Source organism: Nuphar pumila, chromosome 7, assembly GCF_984573655.1.
Source record: "Nuphar pumila chromosome 7, dmNupPumi1.hap1.1, whole genome shotgun sequence".
Lineage (NCBI taxonomy): Eukaryota > Viridiplantae > Streptophyta > Magnoliopsida > Nymphaeales > Nymphaeaceae > Nuphar > Nuphar pumila.
In genome coordinates, this window is record NC_143255.1 from 39,214,115 (window position 1) to 39,232,405 (window position 18,291).

Genomic DNA, 18,291 nt, shown 5'->3' on the forward strand with positions numbered 1-18,291 from the left:
CTGTTCGGATTAAGGTGATGTGGCTAATACCAGATCCTATAATCAGATGTTGGATAAATGGATTCGGGTTCCGACGGTAAAAAGCTCATACCAAATGTGATTTTTACATGTGATGAGGTTTAGGTATCTATGAAATCTAGAAATTGGTTGAGTTCTGTAGCAAAGAAAAAAAAAACATATTCGCATTTGATTATGATCCGGTATGGTTTTGGCTTACCAAGTCCAACTAAATGGAATCAAATTCGGTTTGATATCGAATAAAATCCGACCTGTAGATATCCCTAACAGACGTTTGGCCACGAGGCCCACAACCGTTCTTTTCGTCACAGGACGCACAGGATGGACACGGTAAAAACCGAGTCCGAGGAAAGCGAGTTTCGATATAGAGCAGAAAAAAAACATAAAAAAAAATGTGGGAAAAGAATTTGGTGGTGGAACAGAAAGCAGGGAAGATGAGCGGAGTCCCCAAGCAAAGAATGATCTCGTAACTGTCTCTCTCTCTCTCTCTCTCTCCTGGATTTTCGCCTGCTAGAAGAAGAAGAAGAAGAAGAAGAAGAAGAAGAAGAAGAAGATTAGTTGAGAGAGATGGAGTTGTTCTGGAAGAGAATCTAAGGCACCCATGATGATGATGATCAAGTTATCGTCTTCTTCCATCCCGGTCATCAGATGGAACTCACATTCTCCTATGGACTTTCATCCATTTGCATCTAATTTTCGGTTGATTCGAGTTCCGACTTCATGCAAGGCCCGCCCTCGTCCCAAGAATTTCGGGTATTCCTCTTTATCTTTTATCCCGTTTCCGGTGTTTATGTTACATCCTATTTCTCGTTTCATGTGCAAGAGTTTATGTTGGTAATTGGCTTCTCCAACTTAAAGGGATCCTGATATTGTCAGCTCGCTCTTTAAGGGAGTCACTGGATACAGCTAATTATCAGTACGTTTAGGAAAATTTGGGCCTTCGCATTATTTTATGCTCCTTAATGCAATTTCCCACCTTATCCGGGTTTTCTTGACAAGTGGGTGCAGCAAAATTTAGATTGATAGTTTATATTTTACGGTCGATTGGAAGTTTTTCGGAATGAATATCGTTCGAGATTATAGTTTCATGTGCATAGTCAAGGTCTTTCGTTTGGTAAATAGATATTTTTGGTTTAATGAATTTATGCGATTTATGATGCACACACACACACAATATATATATATATATATATATATATATATATATATATATATATATATATATATATATATATATATATATATATATATATATATATATATTGCAGAGTAATGGGTTGGTGCTAAATGAAATATGCTAAATGAAAGGTGCTAAATGGGTTTTTCAGATTTTTTTAGTTTTATTTTTAGATTCTAACCTTACATATGTGTTCTATGTACTTGATTTTATAGGGATCAGCTCTTGAAGTGTTCGATTCCTAAACATGGGTGGGTTTTTATAAAATCAATGGTCCAAAATCTTTCTAAATTTTTGAGGCTCCAAATATCATTTTTTCATTGAAAACACATGAATCAAGTGTGGATTCCTCGTAAATCGACCATGCTCAACACATTTATGGGGTCGGAACTGCGAAAAAAATACTGGAAGAGCAGAAAAACCCATTTAGTGTATATATATATATATATATATATATATATATATATATATATATATATATATATATATATATATATATATATATATAGAGAGAGAGAGAGAGAGAGAGAGAGAGAGAGAGAGAGAGAGAGAGAGAGAGAGAGAGAGAGAGAGAATTTGGAGAAGTATATGATAGCAAAGAAGGAAGCTAAAAAAGTAGTTCGGAACGCGAGGGATAAGGTATATAAGGAGGTTTATGACAAGTTGGATACCAAAGAGGGTGAGAAGGATATTTATAGGCTTGCAAAGATGAGAGATAGGAAATCGAGGGATCTGGGTATGGTTAGATGTATCAAAGATGAAACACAAAGGGTTTTAGTCAAAGATGAGTAGATTAAGGAGAGATGAAAAGATTATTTTGATAAGCTATTTAATGAAAGTCATGCTCAGGATCTTGGAGACTTTTCAATTCCTTTTCATGAGATGAATCGTGACTTCATGCGCAAGATTCAAAAGAAAGAAATTGCAGAGGCTTTGAAGAAAATGAAATCAAGAAGGGCAGTTGGCCCAGATGGTATACCTATCGAGGCTTGGAAATGCTTGGGAGAGAAAGGTTTAGAATGGTTGACAAATCTTTTTAACAAGATTTGGCGGACAAATAAGATGCCTAATGAGTGGAGGAAGAGTACTTTGGTGCCTCTATATAAGAATAAGGGTGATATACAAGATTGTACAAACTATCGTGGTATAAAACTCATGAGTCATACTATGAAACTTTAGGAGAGGGTGATTGAGTCTAGGTTGAGGAAGATTGTCATGATATCGGAGAATCAATTTGGTTTTATGCCTGAAAGATCAACTATGGAAGCTATACATCTTCTTAGACAACTTATTAAGAGAAATAGAGAGAGGAACAAAGATTTGCATATGGTTTTTATTGATTTGGAGAAGGCTTACGATAGAGTACCTAGGGACGTTCTCTGGTGGACAATGATGAAGAAAGGTGTTTCTCTCAAGTACATTAGTATAATTAAAGATATGTATGAAGGAGTAATAACCAATGTCCGCACTTGTGGAGGGGTGACAACCAATTTTCCTATAACGGTTGGGTTACATCAAGGATCTGCTTTAAGCCCTTTCCTATTTGCTATAGTGATGGATGAGCTTACGAGATCAATTCAAGAAAATGTGCCGTGGTGTATGTTGTTTGCTGATGATATTATTTTGATTGATGAGTCTAGAGCTGGGGTTAATGCTAAGTTAGAATTATGGAGACAGACATTGGAAGCAAGAGGTTTTAAGTTGAGTAAGAGTAAGACAGAATACATGGAATGTCGATTTAGTAAGCAACGAAGTAGTGATGAGAGTGTAGTGAAGCTTGGTGAGCACGAATTACCGGTGGATGATTGTTTTAAATATTTGGGATCTATCATTCAAAAGTATGGAGAAATTGATGGAGATGTAAATCATAGAATAAAGGTTGGGTGGATGAAATGGAAGAGTGCAACTGGAGTGTTGTGCGATCGTAGAATGCCATTGCGGTTGAAGGGAAAGTTTTATAGGACGACTATTAGACCCGCTTTACTATATAGTACGGAATGTTGGGCTGCCAAGAGACATCATATTCAAAAAATGAGTGTAGGTGAGATGCGTATGCTGAGATGGATGTGTGGAAATACAATAAAAGATAAGATTCAAAACGAGGAGATACGTAAGAAGGTAGGCGTTGCACCCATTGAAAATAAGATGAGAGAGAATCGTTTACGGTGGTTTGGACATATTCGACGTAGGCCTAATGATGCTCCAGTTAGAAGGATGGAGAAATGGGAAAATATATTAGTTAAAAGAGGTCGGGGTAGGCCTAGGAAGACATGGATGGAGGTGATAAGAAAGGATATGAATGCTTTGAACCTCACCGAGGACATGGCATTGGATAGAAATGAATGGAGGAGAAGGATTCATGTGGAAGACCCATAATGATTTTCTTTGTTGGTTCATATCGCCGACCTCAATTGTTTTGGGATGAAGGCATAGTTGTTTTTGTTGTTGTTGTAGAGAGAGAGAGAGAGAGAGAGAGAGAGAGAGAGAGAGAGAGAGAGTAACAGGTACGTTCTAAATGAAATATGCTAAATGAAACGTGCTAAATGAGTTTTTCAGGTTTTTCATTTTATTTTTAAATTCTAACCGTACTGATGTGATCTATGTACTTGATTTTATAGGGATCAGCTCTTGAAGTGTTCGATTCCATCAAATGGGTGGGTTGTTATAATCAATGGTCCAAAATCTTTGTCATTTTTTTGAGGCTCCAAATATCATTTTTTGTCATTGAAAACACATGATCCAAGTGCGAATTCCTCGTAAATCGACCATGTCCAACACATTTATGGGGTCGGAACTGCAAAAAAACACTGGAAGAGCAGAAAAAACCCATTTATCATGTTTCATTTAGTAGGTACCCATTTCTCTCTCTCTCTAGAGAGAGAGAGAGAGAGAGAGAGAGAGAGAGAGAGAGAGGTGTGAAATTGATACGTGCTAAATGGGTTTTTCTGCCCTTCCGGTGTTTTTTCACAGTTCCAACTCCATAAATGTGTTAGGCATGATTGATTTACGAGGAATCCACACCTGGATCATGTGTTTTTTGATGAAACAAATGATATTTGGAGCCTCAAGAATTTACAAAGATTTTGGACCATTGATTTTTTGAACCTTATAAAATCCCACCCATGTGTCGGAATCGAACACTTCAAGAGCTGATCCATATGAAATCAAGTACATAGATCGCATCTGTACAGTCAAACTTTAAAAATAAAACGGAACCCCCCTGAAAAACTCATTTAGCACGTATCATTTAGCACCTACCACCTACCTATTACTCTCTCTCTCTCTCCCTCTTATATATATATATATATATATATATATATATATATAGAGAGAGAGAGAGAGAGAGAGAGAGAGAGTAATGCTATGGTACTCTGGGTGCACCTACTCCCACCTACAAGAAATCATAGTTGTAGGTTGCATCTTCTCAATCAGCCCTTATAAATGTATTTAACACAGTTTATTTGATAGGAATCATGTTTTGATCATGTTTTTTGAACATCAAAATAGGTTTTTTTAAGTCATGAATTTTTGGTACATTGTGAGCCATTGATTTTTTAAGATCTTAAAAAACCTACATGTATGCCATAATCACATGATCCAAAACTTGTTTTCCACTAATTAATGATTGCAGATCATATCTATAGGGTCTGATCAATGAAAAAAGCACTCAAATTTTGAAAATTTGAATCTTCTATTAGGTGAGAGTAGGTACTCCGGGAGCACCCTATCATTACTAATATATATAGTAATGCTACGGTACTCCTTGAGCACCTACTCCCACCTACCAGAAATTATAGTTGTAGGTTGCAACTTCTCAATCAGACCTTATGGAAGTACTCAACATAGTTTATGTGATAGGAATCATGTCCTTTGGACATAAAATTGATATTTTTTAAGTTATGAAATTTTGGTACATTGTGAGCCATAATTTTTTGAAGATCTTAAAAAATCTACATGTATGCCATAGTCACTTGATCCAAAACTTGTTTTCTACTAAATGATGCTTGTAGATCATATCTATAGGGTCTGACAAAGAGAAATGAGATCTTTGAAAATTTAAAGCATCTATTAGGTGGGAGTAAGTGCCCCGGAGGCACCCTATCATTATTAATATATATATATATATATGTATATTTGTGTGTGTAGATGTATAGGAACATTAATAGCTCTTGAGCAATTTATGTCATAAACGTCCTAAACACTCTTAAAAAACATAATTGCAGGTTTTCTTCCCTTAATCTAAACTTGTAGACGTGTTTATCATCTGTTATTTGCTAAAAACCTTGCTTCTGATTAAACCAATTTAATGCAAAAATTTGTTTTTTAGTCATGAATTTTAATTCAATATGAACCATTGCTTTTTTTATCACTCTCAAAACACATCTAAACATGAAAACTGCTTAATGTGGTACATGTCTTTTGCTAAGCTATAGATAATATCATAATATTAAGTAGAATTTTTTTATACCTAGTATGAACCCAACTTGATTTGTACCTGTGTTAAACTAAACCGGAGAATGAACCCATTGTAAATCTGAACTGCTGTGTACTCAACTAATTTACCTTATTGATACTTGATTGTTTAAAGACAACCTAATAAACCTGATTGGGCCTGAGCCCAACAGCCCATGGGTATGTAATACATATCCATATAATCTTGAATCAAACCCAAAGCCATCGTATAACCATTTGAGTTTTGGACCTAATTAAAAAATGGCTGTGATGAAACCTAACTCATTTATAGTTGACCCGAAATATGAAATTGATAACCCATATGAATCTAGAATAACAAGGCATACCCACACTTAAACCTGATGCTATATCAGTTTGGTCTGGGTCCAAGTTTTATAACCAATCAAAATACGTTTTGAAGAAACTCAATCAAGAACCAACCTGCATTGACCCAGTTCCACCCCCTAGTGTCATGGTCATCTCTCTCTCTCTCTAATTTTCATCAAAGAGAGAGCAGAGGTTCCAAGGCTTAATAAAGGAAGGTTATTTGTAGAGAGAGAGAGAGAGAGAGAGAGAGAGAGAGAGAGAGAGTCCTTCCAAGTGGATTTGCAAGAGAACCACTAGAAATTAACCAAGTGTCAAATAAAGAAAAAATATGTTGCTTGCCTCTCCCATGCACTTTTTGCTTGAGCATTTCTGTGTATTTCTCCCTGTATTGTTTGTGATTTTCTTGGTATACATGTCTGTCAGCCATCATTCACTTTGCTCTTCTTGTTATCAAGTTCCCAGCAAAGGAGACGGCAAACCAGAAGAATCCCTTTGAATCGTCGACCACTTAATGACAATTCATCATTCATTGGTACTGAAAACACTGAAAATGAAGCTACTACACCAGATAAAACCCAGGATTCTGCTGATGAACATCTGCATATCATGGATCCTGGAACAAAACCAAGCACAGAAGACACAGAAGTTAGTTCAGATGGTTCAATTCATACGCCTGATGCAACAGAGCCTTCAGTTCATTTCTTGGATCATCCTGTACTTGATGACAGGTCTTTGTTCATTGATTATCACAGAAGTGCATCTGAAACTGCTTCACTAGATATTGTTGCAGATTCTGATCTGGGAACTGCACACGAGACCGATCTTGTAACTGATACCACACACTATACTGAACCTGTAACTGATTCAAGCAAACAAAGCCAAGAAGTTGATTGGGACAGGTCATTGTTCATTGATTATCACAGAAGTGCAACTGAAGCTGCTCCACTAGATATTGCTGCAGATTTTGCTCTAAGAACTGCACACCATGTTGATCTTTTAACTGATACTGCAAATTATACTGAACCTGTAACTGCTACAAGCAAACAAAGCCAAGAAGTTTATTGGGACAGGTCATCATTTATTGATTATCACAGATGTGCATCTGACACCCCTCCACTAGATATTGCTGCAGATTCTGCTCTGGGAACTGCACACCATACTGATCTTGTAACTGATCCTGTAACTGATACTGCAAACTATACTGAACCTGTAACTGATACAAGCAAACAAAGCGAAGAAGTTGATTGGATCAGGTCATCATTTATTGATTATGACAGAAGTGCAACTGAAACTGCTCCACTAGATATTGTTGCAGATTCTGCTCTGGGAGCTGCACACCATACTGACCTTGTAATTGATACTGAAGACTATACTCAACATGTAACTGATACAAGCAAACAAAGCCAAGATGTTGATTTGGACAGGTCGTTGTTCATTGATTATCATGGAAGTGCAACTCAAACTGCTCCACCAGACATTGCTGCAGATTCTGCTCTGCAAACTGCACAGGATATTGATCTTGTATCCGGTACTGCACACTATACTGAACCTGTAACTGATACAAGCAAACAAAGCCAAGAAGTTGATTTGGACAGGTCATCATTCATTGGTTATCATGTCAGTGCAACTGAAACTGCTGCACCAGATATTGCTGCAGATTCTGCTCTGGGAACTACACACCATACTGATCTTGTAACGGGTACTGCACACTATGCTGAAGCTGTTACTGATACAAGCAAACAAAGCCAAGAAGTTGATTCAGACAGGTCGTCGTTCATTGATTATCACGTGACTGCGACTCAAACTGCTCCACCAGATATTGCTGCAGATGCTGCTCTGGAAACTGCACATCATTCTGATCTTGTAACTGATGCTGCACACTATACTGAACCTGTAACTGATACAAGCAAACAAAGCCAAGAAGTTGATTTAGATGGTTTGACTCTTATGACAGATGCAACAGAAAATATGGTATATTTCCTTGTAAGACCAGCTCAACTGCTTGTTCACAGTATGCTAATGCTTACTACAATTAGTGTCTGTTTAAATTGAGGTGCTAGCATACTTCGGACTACATGGATGATGTGATCATTTCTGGCAATGATGATTCTGTTGTTTATATCATTAAACAGCTCATTGTATCACTTACCAACATCATGCAATCTGATGTAGGATTTGTTTCAGAAAAATCTGCTAGATGGTAAACTATGAAACCACACCCAAATAAGATGAAACAGAGAGTAATAGCAAAGATTTGAAGCCTTAAAGTATGTCCCAAAATGGTAAGCCTTTTACCTATATCACATGGAGACTTTGCTTGCAGGCATACTCTGTGTCGACACAATATGACACCAGACATGCCACGACACTTTCATGCACTTGGTGAACACTGTGTCTGTGACTTCATCTCTTTTATTTCTTATGATCTTGATGCTTTATTTTGGATTGTTGCAAAATTTTTTCTTTGAAAGTTCTGTTATAAAAGAATTTGCACTTGATATTCTTTATTTTCATACAGTTGTTTCATCCTATTCTACTTCCAGTGCAAGTTTTGCTTGATGAGGCATAGCATTTTTTTCTCTTTCTCGAAGCTGCGTGTCCACTTCATCAGACATGGAAGTGCCTTGCACGTAGCGCTGTATGGTGGGCGGTGGTCTACCATACAGGGCTTGGAAGGGTGACATTCCAAGCGAGGAGTGATGAGTCATGTTATATGACCACTCAGCCCATGTGAGAAAATGTGACCACACCTTCGGTTGTGCCCCCATGGAGCACTTCAAGTAAGCTTTGAAGCCTTGATTTACCACTTCCGCTTGCTTGTCATTCTGAGGATGGAAGACTGTGCTCATGTGTAGTGCGGTCTCTCCCTCGGAGGCTGAAGTACTTCTGCCAAAATTGGCTGAGAGAGGATCATGATCACTAACAATCAATTTCGGCATCCCATGCAGTATTCTAATGTGTTCGTGGAAGAGTTCAACCACAAATTTGGTTGTGTAAGATGGAGGCAAGACCACAAAAGGGCCATATTTGGAGTTGGACATAGGGATGACAGAGTTTTCAATGCGAGAATTATGGTGATGAGATCCATCTCCAGTAACTATACTATTTCTACCAACATAAGGAACAAGATTTAGGAACTTACCAGCATCACCAGTAACATGAGTAGCTGCTCCAGAATCAACATACCAAGTGCCTTGATCATTCTGTTTCAGATTCAAGTCAGCCAAGGCAGATAATAACAACTCTTTGACTTCTCCACTATTCTTCAATTTATCTGTTCCCTTTCTTGTCTCTGATTGCTTTCCTCTATTTTGAGGATTAAACCAACAGTTAGCTTTGATGTGCCCCTTTTTGTTACATAGAAAGTAAGTGGGTATTGTCCTTTGCCTTTGCAAATTTAGAGGAATATTGGGTGTAGGCAATATTTCATGAGCTCCTTGTCCATTCATCTCTTGACCGCCTCTTTCCCGAGATTCATACCTGCCACGTCCTCGACGATAAATAACTCCTGTGGCAAGAACGTCTTGTGCTCCAATGTGAGTGTGAGTATCTTTATAGAATCCCCTCAAAGTCATCTCATACTGTAAGAGTTTAGCACGAAGATCTTTAAAAGCAGGTAAGTCTGGTAAACACAATAAGGAAGTAACCATCATATGATAATCGGGTCCCAGCCCGCTCAAAGTTTTCTGCACCATATCTTTGTCACTGACTGCACAACCCACGATGGCCAACTAATCTGTGATAGTCTTCATTTTGTTGAAGTATTCCATGATATTCATGGAATCCTTTCTCAGCAATTTGAAACTCTTTCTTTAAAAATAGAACTCTAGCTTGAGAAACTTGAGAATACGTTTGAACAAGTCGGTGCCATAACTCCATGGCTGAGCAGTCATCTGGGATTACCACAAGCACCTCCAGAGACAGAGTGGAAGTGATGTAGGCAACCAAAACCTGATCTCGCTTCATCTAGGATATGTACTCTGGATTTCTAACAAAGGTAATAGAAGTGTCACCCTCCCCATTCTTTCCTTATGATATGAACTCTGGAGGAACAAGAACAAAGCCATCCAGATGTCTGGAAAGATCCTGACTTCTTTTGAATGGGATGATTTGTCTCTTCTAGGTTAGGAAATTAGAATTGTTCAGTTTCTCAGATACAAGTTGACTAAGAAAGTTGGAAGAAAGACCAGATTGAGAAAAGAAAAATGAATCCATATTCGATTGAAGACGAAAATAAGAAACAAGAGAAAACTAAAAGGAAGAAAGAGACAAAATCGTGTAGCGATTTGCTGAAGAACACCTTAAATCGTGTAGCGATTTGCCCTTTTTTTTTTTAATAATGATCTGCAAATCCGAGGCAAAAAATCAGGCGATGCAGTAAATTCTGTTCTGAATGAAGTTAACCAATAAGAGGCACGTTATTGAAAGTAACGTGTTGTCATTTTCGGAGTGGCAAGGAAAGAGACAGAAGTTCCAAACGATCTGAGTTTATGTTCAGATCAGAATCTGATCTGACGTTAATTTGAAAATGATGAGAAAACAAGATCGTGTTCAGCAATGAGAAAGGAAGAACAAAAAAGTAGAGAAAAGAAATAGATGAAAATGAAAGTCGACGTGAATAAATCCAAAACTCGGATTTAGAAGAAAGGAAACACGTTAACTTGAATAGATTTAAGATTGAGTTTAAGAACAAGAGAATAAAATGGAGAATAGATGAAATCAGATTGAGATATACCTTAGAAAGAAACAGAGAAACTCGGCTTGAGGCTCATAAGAAGGACACGATCTTCAAGATTGGATCTTCTGCTCTGATACTATGTTAGAAATCATGGGTTCTGTCATTCAATCACAAGAACGAATAAAGAATAGAGAGAGAGGACGCAGTGGCTGCAGAAAACCCCAATTAGGGTCTGCGGTATCTGGCTTATCATTATATATAGGATGGTACAAATATTAGGGTACGAAAATACCCATTACACAAACAAGCAAAATTACAATAGGCCATTAATGAACATGAGACTAAATAAATTTGAGTTGGGTCTGTGATCCGAGATCCAAACCCACTCATGAATGACGACTCCTTTTCATGGTGCTCTTAGGAAAAAACTTGAAGAGGACATTCGTGGGATTGGTGGAGCATTAATTCGTTGCCTCGGAAAGTGTACCATCAAACTTATTCAACACTTTTTCTTATTTTTTCTCTTCCTCTTTTTTCTCATTCTTATTTCTATTCTTTCCTCCACTATGTCCGATAAAGAAATTTTAGCGGTTGTTCTCATCAAATTTGATGGGAAAAACTACAACATGTGGGCCGTGATGGTGAAAAAAATCTTTATGGGTAAAGATTTGTGACATTTTTTGATGGATGTGCATTAAAACTACAACCAGTTCTCATAAAATTGGTTATTGAAGCCGATGGTGGATCCAAAGAAGAAAGCCTTTAAGGGGATTGAAAAGAAAAAGGCCCTGATTGATTACAAAAAAGCTTATAAAGAGTGAGAAGTAGGCCATGCCAAGGTTCTTTCTCTCTTTATGGGTAGTATACATGAGGAGCCTTGCTCCGATGTTCTTGAATTTGAAAGAGCCGATGAGGCTTGGGAATATGTTAGACAAACATATACCAAAAAAAGATGTGGCATACAAATGAGATTTCAAAGACAAGGTACATAATTTCAAACAAGGTGATAAGACCGTGAGGGAATACTATAGTACCCTCAAGAGGTTTTGAGATCAATTGAATAAACTTGAGCCTATATGGGAGATTCCAAAAGATGCTCAAGAATGAAAAAAATACAAGCATAAGTAACAATTGTTCCAATTTTTTAGAGGACTTAGACCCGAATTTTAACAAGTTCGGGTCAATATTATTCATAGGGAAACTCCTCTTCCTTTACATGAAGTCTTGGCTCAAGTATGTAGAGCAGACAAGACTTAAATCTATGTCCAAATCTAACGAGACAAAGGATAATGTGTTGGTCGTCTCAAGAATGTGTGCCAATACAAATGTTTATAAACCACCCTATTTTTCAAAGCCTTACAATGAGAAGCCTAGATATGATGACAAAAAAAAACTACTTTGACTTGTTATAATTATGGAGAACCGGGCATATTAGGCCATTTTGCCCCAAGTTCAAAGGAAGAGAAGACAAAAAAGTGGCATATGTGGGAGCATCTCACAAAGAAAGAGGTGAAACCAATGAAGATTCTAAATCTATTGAAACCATGTTCTCTCAAATCATGAAGGCCCTTCACCCACTAATAAAAAATTCTTTTCTCTTCGGTACTGCGGTCTCTATATCTTCGCCTCCCTGTAAGGTTTCGTGGCTTTTGGATTCTGGAGCCTCATTTCATATGACTCCACATTCTCCGAATGTTGCATTAATTTAACACCAAAAAATATTTTTTACTGCCGATAGATCATCTCTTAGTATAAAAAGCATTGAAAATTTTGAAAATACTTTGAAATTCTCTGTTCCAAAAGTTAGACTTGTCTCAAAATTAAATTTAAATCTTTTGTCTATTTTACAAATTATCGACCATGGGTGTAGTGTCTCATTTTCATCTAAAAAGCGTTTTGTGCAGGATCTTCAGTCTGGGAAGCAGATTGGGAAAGGCTATAGAGAAGAAGACATTTACTATATGGATCGTCTTTTTCTTCCAGAAAGCAATTTTTTTTATAATGTTCAAAATGTAAATTTAGCTTTATGGCACCAAAGATTAGTACATCCTAGTTTATCAAAATTATTTCATGTACCCCATTTAAGTAAATTTTGTAATGAAAAATTTTATTGTGAGGATTATATTGTTGGCAAAATGAAGGCTCTCTCATTTCCAAAAAGAACATTTTTTTCTTCTAAACCATTTGAATTAGTGCACTCAGATGTATGGGGACCTTCTCCCATTGTATCTAAAGGTGGTTTTTTTTGTTATGTTATATTTGTTGGCGACTATACAAAATACTCATGGATATACTTTCTTAGGCACAAAAATGAGGTTTTTGAGAACTTTAAAAAATATCATAACTTTATCAAAAACCAATTTTAGACCAAGAATACATAATAGACTATGATGAGACATTTGCATCAGTAGCTAGGATGACTTCAGTGAGGACTCTTATTGTTGTTGCTACTATTAAAGGTTGACCTATATATCAAATGGATGTTAAAAATGTATTTTTAAATAGAGATTTAAAAGAAAATGTTTATATGGATTCATTTCCTCGATATTAAGTCCCCTCTGATGAGGTACTTTGATTGAGAAAAACTCTTTATGTTTTGAAATAGGCACCTAAAGTTTGGTATGATCGCTTTAGTTCTGTTATGCTAAAGCTTGATTTTAAGTCTTGTTATACTGATATTGTTATGTTTACTAAGAAATCTGATGTAAGGATTATTATAGTTCTCCTTTATGTTGATGATATGATCATTACAGGTTTAGACAAACAAAGAGTAAAGGATATTAAATGTATTTTCAAAAAATATTTTAAAATTACTGATCTTGGATTTCTTAGATTTTTTCTTGAAATTGAGGTTGCTTACTCTCCTAAAGGATACTTGATTTCTCAAACCAAGTTTACTAATGATATTATTGACAGGTCAGGCGTTACTGATGAAAAAAGGGTGAATACACCGGAAGTTATTAATGCCAAGATAAAGATTGATGACAGGACACCTCTGGATGATCTTACTCCATATCATCAAATGATTGACGCCTTGACTTATTTAACTATTACTAGGCCTAATAAGTTCATACTGCTAGCCAATTCCAACATTCTCCCACCACAGTTCGTATGAGTGTTATGATGAGAATTGTTAGATATCTATAAACCTCTACCTCTAGAGGTCTTTTGTTATCTTTATCTTCTTCTCTTGAGTTGATTGTTTATTCAGACTCGGATTGGAGAGATCCAAATGATCGATGTTCAACTACTGATTTTTGTGTTTTTGTAAGTGATTCTTGTAATGAAATGGATAGAATCCAAAACACATGCAAGAACACTCCTTCAATCAAGTGAAATGCTTGATTGAATCACCGACCCACCCACACAAGGGTCTTAACAAATGTTGTTATTGCATATAATCACTCATAAGAGTGTTAAAGAATACATGGCCACTAGTGGCCTATTTATACTATAATCACCACAAGGGGGCAGCCCAAAGTGGTTGGGTTGCTCCCAACGGTAACTCTAACAGCTACATTGGAGCTGCTCCCAAAAGGCAGAAAAAACTACAGTAAAAAGCTGCAAAAAGAAACAATAAAAAAGGACAAAAAAAGGTTGTGAGCCCCTAGTGGGTTGACGCCTATTACATTGAAAAGACCAAAATACCCTCTATGGGTATTTCAGTTTACATAAATTTATATATACATATACATATACATATACATACATATATGTACATCTTAACACCCCCCCTCAAACTCATGGTCCAACAATCGAGAGTTTGCCAAGTAAGAAGTGGAATATGGGTGATGGTAGCGCTTTGGTGAAGAAATCCACTAGTTGATATTCGGATGAAACATAAGGCAAGGTGATAGTCTTCCGCGAGAATTCTTCACGAACGTAGTGACAATCCATCTCAATGTGTCTTGTCCTCGTGAAATGTATGATTGCTTGCAACGTATACAACACTCTTGTTGTCACAACACAATTTTGAAGGTTCTGCAATGTGAAACCCCATGTCTTCAAGAAATTGTCTCAGTCATACTAATTCGGACATAGTAGTTGTCATGACACGATACTCAACTTCAGTGGAGGAGAGTGACACCTTCTGCTACTTTTTACATCTCCGTGAAATTAGAGTCACCTATAAATACACATAACCCAGTGGTTGAGCGTCTATCATTGACATCTCCTCCCCTATCAGAATCAGAATATACAATGACTTCTAATGAAGAGGAGGATGATAAAAACAAGCCAAGATTAATAGAGTTTTTAATATATCTAACAATTCTTATTACAACACTCATATGCACTGTAGTGGGAGCATGCTGAAATTGACTAGTAGAATGAATAGCATGAGATATATCAGGACGAGTAATGGAAAGATAAGACAAAACCCCAATCATCTGTCTGTAGGGCGTTGGATCTTGTAAGGGTTTTCCATCATCTATCTTCATTTTCGCATTTATGACTTCTGGAGTATCGACCAATTTTTCATCTGAGAGTCCTGATCTTTCAATGATCTTCGTTGCATATTTAGTCCGTGACAAAAAATAACCACGATGTGAGTAAGCAATTTCTATTCGAAGAAAATATTGTAAAAAACCAAGATCTGTCATATCAAAGTTAGCTTTAAGCACATCTTTGATATGGTTAACTCCCTGCTTATCATCTTCTATGATTATCATATCGTCTACGTATAGTAGTAAAATCACCATTCCTGCATTAGAAGACTTAACAAACAATGCAATATCAGTAAAGCAAGATTTAAAATGAAGTTGTGTCATCACATCACTGAACCTATCATACCAAGCTTTTGGAGTTTGCTTTAGGCCATACAAGGCCTTACGTAATCAGAGAGTTTTTCATGTACTAAAGACAAACCAGGAGGGGGATCCATGTACACTTCTTCATCTAGGTTGTCATTTAAAAAGGCATTCTTAACGTCCATTTGAAATATAGGCCATTCCTAATCAATGCTATAACAATGAGAGTTCTAACAGTAGTCATGCGAGCAACTAGGACAAATGTCTCATCATAGTCAATACTATATTCTTGATCTTTCTAATGTTCTGTCATACTTGGTTTTTACCTTGTAAACCTATCTGCATTTTATAGTTTTTCTTCCTTTATGTAATGTTTGGATCTCTCAAGTTTTTGTTCTTTCTAATGCTTCCAACTCGTCATTCATGGCCTTAATCCATTTATGACGGTGTTTAGCCTTATGATATGATTAAAGTTTGGAGTACGAGTGAATGACCATTAGGCAAGATCTAAACCTTGGTTCTAAGGAATCATATGATACAAATCTACTAGGAGTTTTCGAAATTCTTATGGATTTTCTAAGGCTAGAAGGATCTTCTTTTTGGTTTTGGGAGTATCTTTTTAGAGCACATGGTGGGTGACCTTCAGTACGTCGAGCATAGGTTTGTAAATTATCGTGAGATAGGTCTATATTGTTAAGACTTCTACTCACATTCTCATTTCCCTCGTGTATGTCTTGGTTCTCATGAATATTTTCACTCTTATCATTGACTAGGTCAAAGAGGAACACATCATCACAACTCTCTTGGATATTATCTTTGGTAAACCCGTTTTCTTTTTCAAGAAACGTAATATTTCTAGAAATATATAATTTGTTTCTTTCAATGTCATAACACCTATATCCTTTTTGGTTTTCGGTATAGCTAAAAAACACACAAGGAATGGCTTTAGGGGAGAGTTTATCATTTTTGTTGGTAAGAACAAAACATTTGCTCCCGAAAACCCTCAACCTTTTGTAATCGGGAAACATTTTACAAAGTTTTTCAATAAGAGAAATGTTTTCAATATTTGTTGAAGGCATTCTATTTATCAAATAGACTGCCGTAAGGGCGGCTTCGACCAAAAAATGTTTAAGAACATTTTTAGATACTAGAAGTGTTCTAGTGGTTTTAATAATGTGTCTATGCTTTCTTTCGGCAAGACCATTTTGTTGAGGGGTATATGGACACGACTTTTGTTGAGGGGTATATGGACACGACTTTTGATGTATAATCCCATTTAAGTCAAGATAATTTTAAATTCTTTTGACACAAATTCTCCCCCAGAGTCGGTTCTAAAAATTTGAATATTGGTCTTAAATTGATTTTGTATATAACTATGAAATTTTTTAAAACAATCAAATACTTCCGATTTGTGTTTTAAAAAGAATATCCAAGAGTGTCTACTATAATCGTCCATAAATGCAACATAATAAAAAATGCCTCCTTAGGATATGACTGGTGCGGGTCCTCATACATCCGAATGCACTAGTTCAAATGGATTCTTAGTTATAAGATGTCTTGTTCCATAAGGTAAAGACTTCATTTTGCCAAGAATGCAATCTTTACATACAAAATTTTTCCTTTTACAATTTGAAAGAAATGAAAATAATTGTAATTTGGTCACACTAGGATGTCCTAGTCTTTTGTGCCAAATTTCTACATATTTCTTTTTTACAAAATTACAAAAAGGTTGTTTTGGTAATTCAAGATTGTCCATAACATAGAGGTCTCCTCTTCTATGGCCTTGCCCAATCGGCTTCCTGGACTGGAGATCTTATATTAGACAATCATTAGATGAGAAAACTATTTTGCAACCATAGTCTACAATTTGAGAAACCGATAGGAGGTTTAAATTTAATTTTGGTACTACTCTAATATTTGGTATGTGAAATATAAAAGGTTTTTGATAAACACCAAAACTTTTGATTTTCAAAGAGGTGCCATCGGCAGTTGAGACACAATAATCATTTGAGTTAAACTTGCATTCGGACAATATGGACTCATTAGGGGTCATATGAAATGAACATCCAGAATCTAAGATCCAAGAGGTCTTACCATGGTTGTCGCTTGTCGATATGGCCACTCTCAAATAAGAAGATTGAGCTTTAAACATAGATTGCAATGCCTCCATCAATTGAGCTAAGGAGAGCGAACCGATGCATTTGGAGTCATCCACTTCACTCCTTCCAACCGAAGCCACTTTTTTGTCTTATTTATAATCATCCTTCTTTCTTTTGGGACAAAAATGTTTGATGTGTCCCGGTTCATAGCAATGGTAGCAAATAATTTTTTCACCTTTCTTTGGCTCATGATCACCCCCCTCTTTTGATAGTTGTTGGGGTTTTTACCATTCTTATTTCTTATAAAATGAGGTGGTTTATAACTTCTCGTATGATTTCTGGGCTTTGACATAGCAAGCACGAATTCTTCATCCTTAGAAGTGGACGGTCTTTTCAATCTATTCTCTTTCATAGTTAATTCTTCAAGTGTCTCCACTATAAAAGGAACTCCTGTAAAAGCCGGAAAAAAAATGATTCAGGCCAGATCCGGACCCGAACCGGACCCGACCCGAGGCCACCGCCTCTCGCTGTCTTTAAGAGACAGCGAGGCAGGAGAAGGGTTACGAAACCCCTTCCCTTGTATGCTCTCTCATTTTCTCTCACTCTTTCCCGATTGACTCCCTCTCCTCTGCGTTGCCGAGCACCGCCACCGACAACCCCCCTCCCTGCTCCCTGTATCGGCAAGGGAGGCAGCCGATCCCCTCCCTGCTCACTGTTACGGCAGGGGAGGGGGTTGAGCCCCTCCCTGCTCACTGGTATAGCAGGGGTGGGGTCGAGCCCTCCCTGTGCTCC

The 18,291-nt window shown here is 36.9% G+C and overlaps 1 protein-coding gene across 3 annotated transcripts in view; it reads left to right on the forward strand.

Annotated features, from left to right (window-relative positions):
- Window positions 1-411: 411 nt before the first annotated feature.
- Window positions 412-18,291, forward strand: part of LOC149831989 (putative starch synthase 4, chloroplastic/amyloplastic) — a 92,089-nt gene continuing 74,209 nt past the window's right edge. For all 3 annotated transcript variants that reach the window (XM_090014250.1, XM_090014251.1, XM_090014252.1), the window contains exons 1-2: window positions 412-771; window positions 6,430-7,945. In XM_090014250.1, the coding sequence (XP_089870376.1) occupies window positions 620-771; window positions 6,430-7,945 (1,668 nt within the window). In that variant the 5' untranslated portion in view covers window positions 412-619. The remainder of the gene's footprint in view (window positions 772-6,429; window positions 7,946-18,291) is intronic.